This window comes from Parastagonospora nodorum (assembly GCF_000146915.1).
Source record: "Parastagonospora nodorum SN15 chromosome Unknown scaffold_29, whole genome shotgun sequence".
NCBI lineage: Eukaryota > Fungi > Ascomycota > Dothideomycetes > Pleosporales > Phaeosphaeriaceae > Parastagonospora > Parastagonospora nodorum.
In genome coordinates this window covers 226,307-240,236 of record NW_001884577.1, presented here as the reverse complement: position 1 = coordinate 240,236, position 13,930 = coordinate 226,307, and the positions used below count along the sequence as shown (strand labels likewise).

Below are 13,930 nucleotides of genomic sequence, written 5' to 3'. Positions count from 1 at the left end.
ACGCGAACCCCGCGCCGTTACTCACACCTCTGGACTACTCATGATACGAACTTGGAAACTACCACCGCTTTTTGTTTCTTTTTGGCATTGGCGTTGGCGACAAGGTCGCCATTTTTGTATATGGCCCGGCCTTTGGCGACGCGACATTTTTCTTGTGTACACAGCATGAAGATTGAGATGCAAAGATATTAGACGCTAGATTACATATCATCGGTGCGGACAATTATTGTTAATATCTTCACATTTGCATCCGAAACTTGATCACTATCGTGGCATGTGTATTGTGAAAGAGACGTCTTTACCAAGCCTTTCAGGCTGACTTTTCAGGCACCCAGTCCGTCCCGGAGGCGGAAGGATGAGATCCTGCATCCTGGCGGTACGGCATGGTCTGTGTGTAATGGCTCGGCTGCACCGGCGTGGCTGTGTAAGACCCGAGTTGGCAATCGATAGAATGGTGGGGAGGGCGACGCGTGTCGGTTCGGACGGACCAAGGAGGGAAAATAGAAATGTTTCTGCGTGTTGGAAGGACGGGTGTATGTCTTTCGGTGTGGTTTTGGAGTTTGGAGTTTGGATGGTAGGGTATTAATGCTAAAGACTTTTCGTTGAAGAAGTATGTGGAGTTGAGAACCATGCGGTGACTATGAATTCGACCTTATCTTGGACAGAATACGATAGCTTGAGGGGATTAGTATTATCCTAGCTCTCATGTCGAATTCGTGTTCTGGTGAGCTTTTGAGCGTTGAATAGATCAGCCTGCTGGGCTGTGTCTAAGTAACCGAAGTCATTTCTTTTTCAAAGAGCAGACAAAACTAGATGTCAATCGCAAAAACTCCAACAACCTCTAGCTTAGAGTAGACGTACAAGTGACATAATTAGTGTCTAAATCAATGATGCTGCGGTATAATGGTCTAAAGCTACCCCTGCAGCTTTCCTCCACCTCCTGTCGTACGTGCCAAAAGGCTGTACACTGCGTGTAAAAAGTGGCTTTGTTGATACGCATCTCTTTGTAAGATACCGAGAAGTAATTATGCCTGCAGTGTAATGTTGTAACACATATAGGCTGAGCTGTACGGAATCGACCACACCAACTTATCATGCAGCGTGTACTTCTGCGAATGCTCAAAATCCCTGAGTTGCCTTCAATGTACGCTGGCATATCTTCAATCTCCCTCGCCCATGGTGATCCTCAACATGCGCTTCAGTATCGAATGGTCTGCATCGTTCTCTGAGACGCCAAGTTCACCGCGTATTAATATGTCCTCGTGGTTAGGAATGGTCAACGTAGTTAGCTCCATATCGAGGAAGGCTGCATCATATCCACGTCTCTGTGCTATCTGACTGTCAGTAACCAATTTATCACCATCGCAGTTCCGCTTGTACTTACGGCAGAAGACGTGCCAATTGTGCAGCTTGCTAATCAATGCTCCCTTTGGCTCGCTCCACAAAGAAGTGACATCGATCCTGGCCTGTGTAGACTTACGCATGTCAGAGACTATTGCTACATTGCAGTGGAAGGCTTGGTCCTTCAGTTCGAAAACGATTGGGCCAAGGAAGACCAGTTGACGGAAGAGATAGGCAAATTGCCGGATGACATACTCCTTGCTATCGAGTTCAATTTCAAAGGTAATGGTACCTGAACGCTGCTTCAATCTCGTCAAAGCGCGAAGCTGTCCCCGTACTGTTGTCCGCTCGTCTTTCCCAGAATCAGCAGTGTCGTAGGCAATCCTAAAGACAATCGTGCAGGACCGAATGAAGTCAGAAGGCACTATACCGCTGCCGAAAGGGTCGAAAGCGAGCGCATACGAGATGGCTCTGAAGCTCATACGCATATCCGTGGTCTCGTAGAAGAACTCGGTGTACTCTCGGGCAAACTCTGGGCCAACCATGTCTTTCCTCTGCCAATGTGGGATGTCTGGAAGTTGTCCGTCTCCACAGTGAAGCTCGTGGAACTTGATGCGTGACTCTTCTGAAAGGCGAGGTTGGCAGAGGTAGGAATACACCATGTCTCTTACTTCACGCGGTACGGCGTGGTAAAACCTCCTGGCCAGGTCCAGGCACTCCGACTTCGCCGCAGCGAGTCGAAATTCTTGCATGAGCAGGTTTCTGTTCTGCGTTAGCCTGTTGAACTCTTCTGCCACATTAAACGTGCCTCTCTCTCTGCTCCTTCCACTGTTCGTATTCATCGAGCTCTTCGCGATTGCTACTCAGAGCGTCGCGCTGTCTGCCATGCGTAGCTCCATTATGATCTATGGGTCTGCGAAATTTACAGCATTAGAATCATCCTTGTTGCAAAGTTTTCGTACATAGCCTACTCTTGCTTGTGCTTGTACTTGGCCTGCCTTCCACGGTTCTTTTTCGGACGCTTTTGAGTATATGGTATGGAAAACATGACGAGATTGAGAGATTTCGGTGGTTGAAACTGTCTGAGGGTGATTGTCCAGGTGATTGTTCTCTATCAAGCACAGCGAGTTATACTAGGGATGCGATTGGAGCTCTCGCACCTACACTTCCCCACAATGGCCAGTCACGTGCATCCGAGCGTCATCAGCTCACTGGCCTTTCACGACGTACCGTCGCGCTGGAGCCAGATACGGTTGTTTGTAAGGACATGATTGCAGACAATGTGAGAGCAAATCGAACTGATTTGCGCAACCAAAAATGGCGTCCTGGGTTTCCTGTACTCTTTTCTACCACTCTTCGTCCTTCAAGACCCTCCGAATATTCCAAAAACGCGGCATACCATAAGTGAGCCTGTATGCCTTCAACACCTTGAAAATCACTGTATGGACTCTCACATTGCATCCTGGAGTCACTCAGTCACTTATCGCATTTTTCCTATGAAAAATAGCAGTCGTGAAGGTAATCAGCTGTCATGGTCCATCAATGCGAGCGCAGGCGTCCAGTAGTCTTCTCATGGCAACCTGAGCCGTCTGCAAGCTATACCTGGGCTTCAAGCCGCCAGCAACAACGTCCGCGGTGTTGCTGATAACGACAGGATGCCTGATACCGCAAATATCCTCCACAAAAGCATAATGCTTCTTCTTCCTAGCCGCGTCATACGCGCCATCGACTGGTGACAAGTCATGGTTCTCATTTACCAGGGTAAAGAGCTTTAGCAGCTCTCAATTGGCGAAGCGCGCAGTGTACGAGAGGAAGAACATAGAAAGACTGGTGGCCGATAAACGAGTGAGTTTGGACAGCTGCGCTTGCTTCTGAAACGGATTCAACTCATCTGGACCAAACGTCATAGGCGGAAGCTGGTTAGGGTCTCCGATCAAGAAACGTATCGACACATTCCAGGAGAGTGAGAAAACCTGGATAGCATGAACATCGTTGAAACGGCCGAGTTCATCCACGAGGAGGGAATGGGTGTGTCTGAAAGACACAAAGTTTGGCCTTGCAGCGGTAGAGGCTGTAGTGACGATAGCTGTGACCTTCTGTAGGAGCTTGCGCAATGCCTGGTTGACGACCTTTACGATGCTCTTCTTGGTATCGGCGTTCATCTCATCTATTCTTGACCCAAAGATCCTCGTGTGCATTGATAATTGCCAGGTGGGTCAAGCAGATGCGCATAGTACAGTCTCCCTCATTGTTGACATTCAGCAGCGATACAACAATGAAATAATCCTATATTTGCTATCTATACCTAACAAAATATATCTCAATGTCGATTGCGAGGGCCTTTAAGCAGATCTTCGCTATGTAATACGTTCTGAATCTCAATTCACCCTGTATCTCTTCAGCGTACCCAAAATTACCCTTCACCCTACCGATGATGTAACTCGGAGGTACTCAATTCGTTCTAGACATGTCTTTTCCTAATTGAAAATACTCTGAATATATCCTGGCTTACATAAACGCAATAGGAAAATGCGCTGTCGCAATGCAATAATTGGGCGATCTACCTACGTCAGAGTGCGCACTTCCCATTCTCAGCAGCAGCACCATCCCATCGTCTGAAATCCAAAACCACTGAGTCTATTCGCACCCTCCCATCGCGTAGTAATCCTTTGTTCCGTTCCTGGTCCATCCTACCTGGCACGCGTCGCCCTCTCAGTGCGTCCCAGTGTCTCTGGAACAGCCACTCACTTACACCTTTCCCATAATACCCTCCGGGACCACGAACTTACTCGACAACACAACAAGGCCACCAAAGACACATAATGTGCCACCAAAGATTGCAACCTGAGAATATCCCCCATATCTCTCAAGCAGCGCACCACTGATCGGCGGACCAGCAAGCGTTGCGAAAGCTGCCAGGCCCATACCCATGCCCATATATGTCCCGAGATTGCGAGGATCCTTGGTACACAAGGAAATTGCAACCGACGCCGAAGAGATGATCGCGCCAGACGTAAAACCAAAGAATATGACATAAATGATGAGACCAGCGTTCGTCTTCGGCTCGTCAAAGCAGAACACCATGATACCGGTTGCTATGCCTGCTAAACCAAATAAATTTAGTTTCCCAAACTTGTCAGCCAGTATGCCAGGGATGATACGGCCTAAAGTCGAAGTAGCGTTGATGATTGCGAGCAAGTTGCCGGCGAGGGTGACGCCCATTCCCCTCGAGACAGCATACGACGGCATAAAAAAGATTGGTGTCCACATGCCCATCATCATGAAGAACATGCCTGCTATCAAGAGGCAGTACTTTATATCTTTCCACGCCGCGCCAATGAATATGTTTGCCTTCCTTGGGGGTACGCGCGGCTTCAGGATCATTATCGCGAGGAGGAAGAAGGGCAAGATGATGAACCCGATGATGCGGATCGACCACCCGAATCCGATGGATGAGCCATTTAGGAGTTTGGATAGGATGAGAGGAAAGATGATGCCTCCGATGGAGGATCCAGATGCTGTGATGCCCATGGCTGCTGCGCGCTTCTTGTCGAAGTATTGAGCGACGATCGCGAAGGCGGGAAATTGAAGGCATGCGACCGCGGAACCCATGACCAGGCCTTGAGCGAGCATGAATTGGTAGTACTAGGTACGATGTTAGCCTTGCCCTGTACTTGAATGTAATAAAGACTTACTTCCGTGCACAGGCTAGTCATCATTAAGCCGAAGATGTAAAGAATGGCAGAGACTCGCAGAATCTATGATCATCGCTATTCAGTTCATGTGATCATTGTAGACGTCCAGTAAATTGGCTTACGTTGATCCCAAATCGATCGAACATCGACCCACTAATAGCACCTCCACTGAACTGGATAAAATTGCTCACACTGCCAATCCAGGCGATGTCGCTGGCACTGTAGTTCTTGAGTTGATGTGTGCCGTAGTACTCTTGAAGTACGCCAAAGCAAGATGTGAAGCCTAGGCAGCCGAAGAAGATACAGAAGCCACCAAAGGCGTTGAGCCAGGCGGTTGTGCCACCATCAGGGGCGGGACCGAAAGCACTCCCGTCGTCTTTGGAGACAGGTGCAGCTTGAGCGGACTTCTCTGCATCTTCGATAGAGTGTTTGGAAAAAGAAGACGAGGAATTGGATCTTGCTTGAGGCGTCATGGTGGTTGTTCAAACTTGATGCTGTATGATAGGAAAAGAATTGCAGTAGATATATGGCTCCTAAGTATGGTGTTGAGGTGTTGAGAGGCGAGGGTGGTAGAAGATCTGATGATGGAGTGAGAGCCACATCTTGCATACGGCTATATACATCAAATTGATGCAGCATGTTGTCATCGGAGAAGGTGTTTATGTTCGGTCGGCGATAACAAGACCGACACGCAGGTCTTCGGCTCACCCGAACATCTGTCGCACAGTTTGTATGCTACCCTTTTGGCGGCGATATGCAGGTCATCGTATTAGTACTCGCTGACGGCGTCCATGACATATCGTACTGTTACTACGCTTAGCATTATTATGTGGATGCGAAGCTGATAGGGACATTGTTGAGAGGGCAGTGCCTCCTCGTTCTCCAGGTAGTCAGGCCCCCTTCAAAGCTGCGCACCAAAACATATATATGACTAGCAGTATCACCCCAACTTTTGATAGACATGGAGTGATAGTATAAGTCATCATGATACTCTCTCAACATCGTGTGTGTCAGATTTGATAGAACACTCGGAGATAGCGCAGCGCTCGGCGAGAAGTTGGTGATGCCGAGCAGCGAAGACTATCATTGGCTAGTATCTCCTAGCGTCGGCTTTATCTCCGCGCCGCCAGCATTCATATCGCTGGTTTTCCCGCCATTGATCAATACTTCCTCAAAGTTCATTTCTATCTCCTTTCCCAGATGTCTGACCATATGGCTGAACTAACGAGGAGACGCAAGAGAGTCGCCATGTACGTTCGACCATCATTCGTCCACTCTGAAGTGTAACTCGTGCATCATCCTTCATGTCGCTTTACTGTACTGTTTCTTGAGACGAAAAAGCATGTACAATCCTTTGCCTTATTCATCATTGCATTGTGAAGTTACAAAGAGTGTGCGGGATCACTACTGACTAGCAACCTATAGTTCGTGCACACTTTGTCGGAAACGAAAGATCAAGTGCAATCGTGAGACGCCATGCAGCAATTGTGTGCGATCTCGCAACTCGGCTTGCGACTATGAGATCAATCCACTGCAGGCAACACATATGCAAAGATCGCCAACACTCCGTACGCGACCAGGAAGCTCAAACGCAGATGCTCGTACAACGCCAGACCTACATCAGCAACTCCGACAAGGTGCTATGGCACAGGCACATTGGAACAGGCCTACACTACCAATTACTCCTGTTTCTACCACTTTGGTCGAACTCGATTATATGAAAAACAAGATTGCGGATCTAGAGGAGCAGCTTGCTCGAACCAATAGCTTCAGACACTCCGATGCGCCATCAGTAGCACCCAGCCCAGCGCCCACAACCTCTTTTCACGTCACGAGTGGCTTCTCTGGTCCCATCGACGTACTTCAAGATGCCAGAAACCTTGGTAGCGCGTACACGATCCCCAGAGGCATCTCGCATAAGAACAGGGTGTTTGGCCAGAGCCATTGGATGAATGGCGTTGTGGTATTTCGCGACGTGATCGAAATACTTGAATCACACCTGAAAAGTGGCACATCAAATATGCTGCTAGCCCTTCATCGTGCCAAGATGCTAGCACGAATGATCAAAGCTGCACGCTCACCCGACTGGCCAACGCCTCCAACAAACGATCTGCCGACTAAGGGTGTCTGCGATGAACTTATCGGACATTACCTCAGGACCATCGAGACGCTTTATCGCATTCTCCATGTGCCCACTTTCCGAAAAGACTACGAAGTATTATGGACAAGCGAAGCCGACGTTAAGACTGGCTTCATGGTGCAGTTAAAGCTCGTTCTGGCCATTGGTGCAATCTTCTATGATGAGAATTGTTCAATGCGACCTGAAATAACACGCTGGATCTACGAAGGTCAGACCTGGCTCTCTTCGCCTTCTTACAAGTCAAAACTGGGTATCCAGCACCTTCAGACCAGCATCTTACTGCTTCTTGCTCGGGAGTATGCTGATGTCGGATCTGAACTTGTCTGGATATCCGCTGGAGCACTGCTTCGAGAGGCAGTGTATATTGGTCTGCACAAAGATCCTGTTTACTTGCCAAAAATAAGCGTTCGCAGCGCAGAGATGCGCCGCCGAATTTGGAATACGATACTAGAGCTCAATGTACAGTTCAGCTTGATCTCCGGCGGTCCCTGCCTCATCTCATTAGAGGACTTCAATACCGGACCACCTGGCAATTACGAGGACCAGGAGCTTATGGCGCACGAACCAAATCGCCAGCCAGACCATGTTTTCACGTCGACCTCAAGCGCAATAGCATTCCGGAAAACGTTACCGATACGCCTCACCGTTGTCAAGTTTCTAAATGATATCGCGACAAGCGGGACTTTTGAGGAAACGCTCCGCACCGACACTGCCTTACGAGCATCATATAAAACACTTCGTAGGGATTTAAAGGAGATGAACGCAACAGAATGCCATCCATTTGCTTCAACGGCCATCGAGTTCATGATGCAGCGCTACATCTCATCCTTGCATATCCCCTACTTCAACCCCTCATTGCACGAAGCCATCTACGCTTTCTCGCGCAAGACCGTGTTCGACACCTCCCTCAGACTATGGAACCTCGCCTACTTCACCGATGCTTCGAAAGAAACAGATTTCGTCCGTCTTTGTCGCTGCGGAGCAGGCTTCTTCCGCGCATTCACATTACACGCCTCGACCTTTTTGGCAGTCGAGTTGCGTGTACAACTACAAGAAGAAGACAGTGTGCCGCGCCCAGATCTGCTATCTATACCCGAAGATGCCGCCAACTTTTACCTGAGGTGCATCGAAGCTGGAGAGACAGGTATCAAGGGTTATCTACTCCTCCGGACACTCGTCGCTCGAATTGGTGCCGTCAAGCAAGGACTAGGACGTGTTGAAATGCAAAATTCAATCGGACAAGCTGCTGAAAATGCAGTGGAACAATGCGCACGAGTGCTAGAGAGACTAGCAGGTCTAGGGAGCGAGGATGCAGGTGGCGAATTCGACTTTCAAATGCCGGTGGACTTCATCGGTGATTGGGATCTGACGATGTCTGACATGTTCAATTTTGATGGCGGGAGTAATTTCGAAGCTTTCATGATTTAGGAGGTCTGGACTTAAGAGGCGCAGTCGGTGGTTGAACAAGATCATCAATGGATGCTACCTAGCAAGCGGACTTTTGCGAAGTCCAAAACTACTTCCTTACCTCTACCCAACGACATACAGCCATAACTACTTATTACTTCTTACCTTTGTACTACACCACAGCACCAAGAAAACGCCTGTCAGCCTTCCACGATACTAAAATGGCGCACCCGGCAAGTCATTTCCCTCGTCATCCGTTACCCTCCCGAACCTGAAGAGCATGTATTCCTTCATATTGATGCCGATGGCTTCTTGCTGCAAGATGCTCAATTCTCTCCGGATTGGATCATTGAAGAATTCTTTCGTTCCTTCATGGAAACCATTTGCAATGAGGTCTTGCTCACGTTCCTGACACCTCCTGACTGTATCTTTGATTGACGCTTTGAGACTGGCTGGCAGAGGTGGCAGAGGTGGCGTGGCGAAGGGTTGTTGCTGAACATATGTGCTTGTATCAGCATTGAATTCGCCGTCTTCGCTTTCGCCCTCGCTTATGCCGTGGTTGAAAAGGTCGTCGAGATTGGGTTGCGAATTCCAGTTGTAGCCATCGTTGGTGATACTGTCATTGATGTCGTTGCTGTCATCGCCGTTATTGTAGCCATCGTTGGTGTTGTCGCCATCGTTGATGTTGTTGTCGTCATCTTTGCCGTCGTAGTTGTCCTCGAAATGATCACTCTCAACGTCGCCTCCTTCCGCAATGTCGCTGTCACCCTCGCTGTCTGTCTCGGATTCAATGTTAGATTTTTGCCTGGGTACGAGACCGGTGCGCGCTCTGTCGGTAGCCAACCACATATCGCATACGCTCTCTTGGAGGTTCAACGTCACTGCTCTTCTTACTCCCAGCCTAATTTGGTCGTACTCTTGTTTGGTCAGCGTCAGCCCCTGGCCAACTTGTAGAAACCTCCGCAATTCCATGGCCCGGAATTTGTCCAAGTATTGTCGCCTGGTCATGATGGCCATCTTGAAGGTTGTAGCTGAGGCGTGGACGAGATATGATATGGATATGAGTACTCAAGCGTTCATTATGTACTTAAGACCTGCTTGCTTATTGAGTGGCAGATGATGAGTGTTTGCTGCGAGCTGAGACAAATGACTTGTTGACATTATCCTATGGTCTTTGCGATGTTCACAAGCTATTGTATTTGCCAATAGATCATGCTCCGGAGACATCGCGCTGGGCTTCAGTCCGTCAGCACCCCATGATCAGTGACATGTTATAAGCATTCTTTCTGTAAAACATGTTCGCCCCTCCCGCTCTCACATAGCGCTGTTCAGTCTGCATCACTCTTTACTAAAGTTCGAAGAGATTTGGACCATGCATGGCCAAGAGAAACAGCAGAGATGGGAAAAGACATGGAGCAAAAGTACATACAACAAAAACATGCGAAAATCAGGCATAAAATAGTCTTGAAAACAAAATAAAGCATTAAACTAGCTGCCAGAGGTGTTGATGGCGTTTACAGTGTCACTAGTACCAGTCTCTTCGTTGGTTCTGGACGCCTCTTGCCTCGTTCCGGCACGTGCATCTGCGTCATTAGGGTTTCTGCGATCTCATGCCATAGCAAGCTCGACGAGATCGGCTTTGCGAATCGCCTCTTCGCTGTCTTTCTTTCGGCGGATCGTATGTCCGCGCTGGTTCATCAAGACCTTCTTCAGGGAGAGTTCGATGAAGTCTTTATGGTAGTCATCAGCAGATTTGGACATGATGAAATCGGCGAGCAGTGTGACGAGTGCTTTGTTGGTGCGGGAAGAATGTTGGGTGTCAGTGTCATTATACAAAAAAGTGATTGCTACACGGTTCCAGATGACCGAGGCATGCTAGATGCGACTATCAGACGCAGCAGGTGACCGAAAATCACCTGAGTAAGACAAGCGCTCATGAACAAAAAGTGTGAATAGATGCAGATTCAGTAGGTTCATAGTGATCGATTCAAAGTCGGGTTACTGTTCTTTATCTTAGGCCAACAGTATGTAGTCTTCGAATCTGCCTTGCCGCATCGCCACCAGGAGCTGGAGGAAATACGTCTCCCGGCATCGATGGCGGTAGACGAACCGGTCGTACCGGGGAGGCAGGCGTCTCTGTTTCTTCTTCTTGACGCGATATAAGAGGAACCTCTGCACTCTCCTGTGCTTCGACATCTTCATCAAGCTCTTTCAACTTCTCTTCCGCAACTGTGCCTTCCCTTCGTTGTGTCTTCAACACGCCTCCCCAGAGCGTCTCAAGATCGGTTTCTACACGCTTCTCTTCCGTGAACATTTGTACCACGACGTTGACGCCGGGATTCACACTCCTGAAGCCTACAAACTCATCGACGTTATCACCAGGCAAGTGCATGTCGTCAGGATGCGCTTCGATCTTGCTGAGAGTACAGCATATCCAGCCGGTGCGGATACCGTCATCGAGGTTGCCTTCCGGCACAGCGCCGCCGACGTTGGCTAACATCCTCATGCGCTTGGCCTTGCGCCGTAACTTAATCTTCAGCTCGTTGCGACCTAGTAAGCCTGCCGCGTTCGCCTTCAGCCCATGCTCTCTTCGCAGGAATCGAGCGAAACCATCTGCCGCCACGTGAAGATGCTTCTCAGATCGTGCCGTGGCAATGATCATGATGAGCTTCGGGCCTAGCGCAGGTGGAGGGTCAAGATGCCTCAGATCCAGCAATTCCAAATCGTCAAGACCAGCAGTTATGGATATGTATTCGAGTATGGTTTTGAGGAGGGGCGGTGGGTTGGGCGGGAGGTCGGGGATCTCGATGGGCTTCTGAGCGTCGCGGGCAGCTGGGTTTTGTCTGAGGTACCAGGGTATGGATGTGTCGACGGCGGAAGATTTGGGCGCTGCAGCTGAAGACGTCTCGACAGAAGCTTCAGCGACTGATGTATTTAATTCAGTGTCGGCGACTGAGATTGGTTCCTCGGTATGGGCGGTGTTGGTAGAAGATTTTGTGCTGTCATCTAGAAATGCGAATTCGGGATCTTCAACTGCGGGATCGTCCCGGTCTTTCGCCATAGATGTACTCGTGCTGAATGCGCATTTTGAGGATTTTCTTGGTGTAGCATTTACCCTCAATGTGGCGCGCTGTACGGAGCCATTGATCGATTTTGATGATCGAGCAGCTGCCCTCTGGCAGGCACTGCACACAAAGTTTGATGACAATGCTCTTGCAAGGTACATCTCAATGGACTTCGGTTGATGGCTTATGAATTTGGCGTATGATGTCGACTTCCTGAACTTTTCGAAGCGTCGGTGAATAGTTCGCCGCGCCGCCGGTACATCATCGGCAAGCACGCGTGCACGTGACGATAAGATAAGAAGCGGCGGCGAAAGTCACAAAGTTTTGGTGGGGTGAATTTCCAAGCAGCATTTCGCCCCAACTTTTCGACTCATAAAGGCCAAAACACCGCCTCTCTTTTTAAATCCTCTGCCGTTGCTGTAGAGGTAATCAGAATACTCCGTCAAGAGACCACACCTTCACCGTAAAGAGTAAAACATCACACCAGCCATGGAGATTGACAGTCAGGCATTTGCGCCTGAGCCCAAGAATGCGGCAACAATTCTCTGCGCAGACTGCGGTGCGCCCGTTGACGGAACCATATCAGGAGCCTTCTGCTACGACTGCATCAAGCTCAAGACCGACGTCACCGGAGGCGTCCCTCGTGAAGCCGTACTGCACATGTGCCGCGACTGCGATCGATGGTTGTCACCACCAAACTCTTGGGTCGTCGCTGCTCCCGAATCGCGCGAACTACTCGCTCTCTGCCTCCGAAAACTCCGTGGACTGAACAAGCTGAGGATCATCGACGCGAGCTTCATCTGGACGGAGCCGCACAGCAGGAGGATCAAGGTTAAGATCACAGTGCAGTCAGAAATCAACGAGGGCGCGATCCTACAACAGAGCTTCGAGTGCGAATTCACACAAAACTACCACCAGTGTCCCGATTGCGCGAAGAGTTACACACACAACACATGGAGGGCTTGCGTGCAAGTGCGTCAAAAGGTGCCGCACAAGAGGACCTTTTTGTATCTGGAGCAGTTGATCTTGAAGCATGGAGCGCACAAGGACTGCATCAACATCAAGGAAGTGCACGACGGCATCGACTTCTTCTTCGCTGCACGCAATCACGCTACTACATTTTGCGACTTCCTCAAAGCAGTAGTGCCCGTCAACATCAAAAAGTCCGAGGAGCTGATCTCTATGGATATCCACACTTCAACGAGGAGCTTCAAATTCTCCTTCTCCTGCGAGATCGTCCCGATTTGCAAAGACGATCTTGTCGTCCTTCCTATTCCGCTAGCGAAGAAGGCTGGCAACATTGCCCCTCTCACCATCTGCACGCGCATTGGTACATCGGTACAGCTTCTCGACCCTGCGACTCTCCAGACTGCCGACATAGCTACCGATCTCTACTGGCGAACGCCGTTCCGACCGCTCGCCGATGTACAAGAGCTGACAGAGTTCATTGTCCTCGATATTGACCCTCTCGGCAAACAACAAGGCCGCAACTTCCTAGCCGAAGCAACAGTGGCGCGCGCATCAGACATGGGGGTAAACGACCAAACATACTACTGCCGCACACATCTGGGTGGTATTCTGCATGTCGGCGACTCCGTTATGGGCTACCTCCTCAGTAACACCAACTTCAACAGCGAGCTCTTCGATATCCTTGAGGGCTCTAACAAGTACTCTGCTCAAATTCCGGATGTCATGCTTGTCAAGAAGCACTACCAGCGCGGCAAGAAGAGCAAGAGCAAGCGCAACTGGCGCCTCAAGCGCATGAACCGCGACGAAGGCGAGATGCTGCCCAGGAAGCAGGACCAGGAGAAGATGGAGCGCGACTTCGAAATGTTCTTGCAGGATGTGGAGGAAGATGTTGACCTGCGACAGGGTATGGCGCTGTACAAAGCACAGCAAGAGGCCAAGCAGCGTGAAGCTGAAGCCATGGAGACGGAGAGTGAGATCGACGACGACGACGATCAGGGTATCACGATACCGATGGAGCAGCTGCTCGACGACTTCGACGAGATGACCATGGAGGATTAGGTGGGCCATACGGGTAAAGCATATGGTTGGAGTTCACTTTGCATTATGATATCTACTTGCATTTCCGGGCGCAGGTGGTAGGAAAAAAGACATATGCTGAATACGAGGATATAGACTGGTGTGTCGTTCGGGTTTGATGATAGCACCTCAATGATTCACCACAAGATTCGCCTTTATCTCACTGCCTGCTCGTGATTCATCTCTAATTGTTAGGATCTAGCTTTCGTCCGATGCCTGACTCTAATTTCGCAGCA

General features: G+C 49.6%; 7 protein-coding genes across 7 annotated transcripts; 2 read left to right on the top strand and 5 right to left on the bottom strand.

The window, feature by feature from the left end:
* Positions 1–1,160: 1,160 nt before the first annotated feature.
* On the bottom strand, positions 1,161–2,003 carry SNOG_14002 (hypothetical protein; the record flags this gene model as incomplete). The annotated part of the gene is made up of 1 exon (XM_001804149.1): positions 1,161–2,003. The coding sequence occupies one exon, from the start codon at positions 2,001–2,003 to the stop codon at positions 1,161–1,163; it is 843 nt and encodes a 280-aa protein (XP_001804201.1).
* An 810-nt stretch (positions 2,004–2,813) lies between these two features.
* On the bottom strand, positions 2,814–3,503 carry SNOG_14001 (hypothetical protein; the record flags this gene model as incomplete). The annotated part of the gene is made up of 3 exons (XM_001804148.1): positions 2,814–2,835; positions 2,944–3,070; positions 3,170–3,503. The coding sequence occupies 3 exons, from the start codon at positions 3,501–3,503 to the stop codon at positions 2,814–2,816; spliced, it is 483 nt and encodes a 160-aa protein (XP_001804200.1).
* Positions 3,504–4,089: 586 nt separating this feature from the next.
* On the bottom strand, positions 4,090–5,675 carry SNOG_14000 (hypothetical protein; the record flags this gene model as incomplete). The annotated part of the gene is made up of 3 exons (XM_001804147.1): positions 4,090–4,986; positions 5,159–5,451; positions 5,648–5,675. 3 exons carry the CDS (start codon positions 5,673–5,675, stop codon positions 4,090–4,092), a joined length of 1,218 nt encoding a protein of 405 aa, XP_001804199.1.
* A 1,381-nt stretch (positions 5,676–7,056) lies between these two features.
* Positions 7,057–8,604, top strand: SNOG_13999 (hypothetical protein; the record flags this gene model as incomplete). The annotated part of the gene is made up of 1 exon (XM_001804146.1): positions 7,057–8,604. The coding sequence occupies one exon, from the start codon at positions 7,057–7,059 to the stop codon at positions 8,602–8,604; it is 1,548 nt and encodes a 515-aa protein (XP_001804198.1).
* A 195-nt stretch (positions 8,605–8,799) lies between these two features.
* Positions 8,800–9,432, bottom strand: SNOG_13998 (hypothetical protein; the record flags this gene model as incomplete). Its single annotated transcript, XM_001804145.1, has 1 exon — positions 8,800–9,432. The coding sequence occupies one exon, from the start codon at positions 9,430–9,432 to the stop codon at positions 8,800–8,802; it is 633 nt and encodes a 210-aa protein (XP_001804197.1).
* Positions 9,433–10,191: 759 nt separating this feature from the next.
* On the bottom strand, positions 10,192–11,644 carry SNOG_13997 (hypothetical protein; the record flags this gene model as incomplete). The annotated part of the gene is made up of 2 exons (XM_001804144.1): positions 10,192–10,458; positions 10,703–11,644. The coding sequence occupies 2 exons, from the start codon at positions 11,642–11,644 to the stop codon at positions 10,192–10,194; spliced, it is 1,209 nt and encodes a 402-aa protein (XP_001804196.1).
* Positions 11,645–12,017: 373 nt separating this feature from the next.
* Positions 12,018–13,852, top strand: SNOG_13995 (hypothetical protein). The gene has a single exon (XM_001804143.1). It carries the CDS (start codon positions 12,138–12,140, stop codon positions 13,674–13,676), a length of 1,539 nt encoding a protein of 512 aa, XP_001804195.1. The 5' UTR covers positions 12,018–12,137; the 3' UTR covers positions 13,677–13,852.
* The last annotated feature ends 78 nt before the right edge of the window (positions 13,853–13,930 follow it).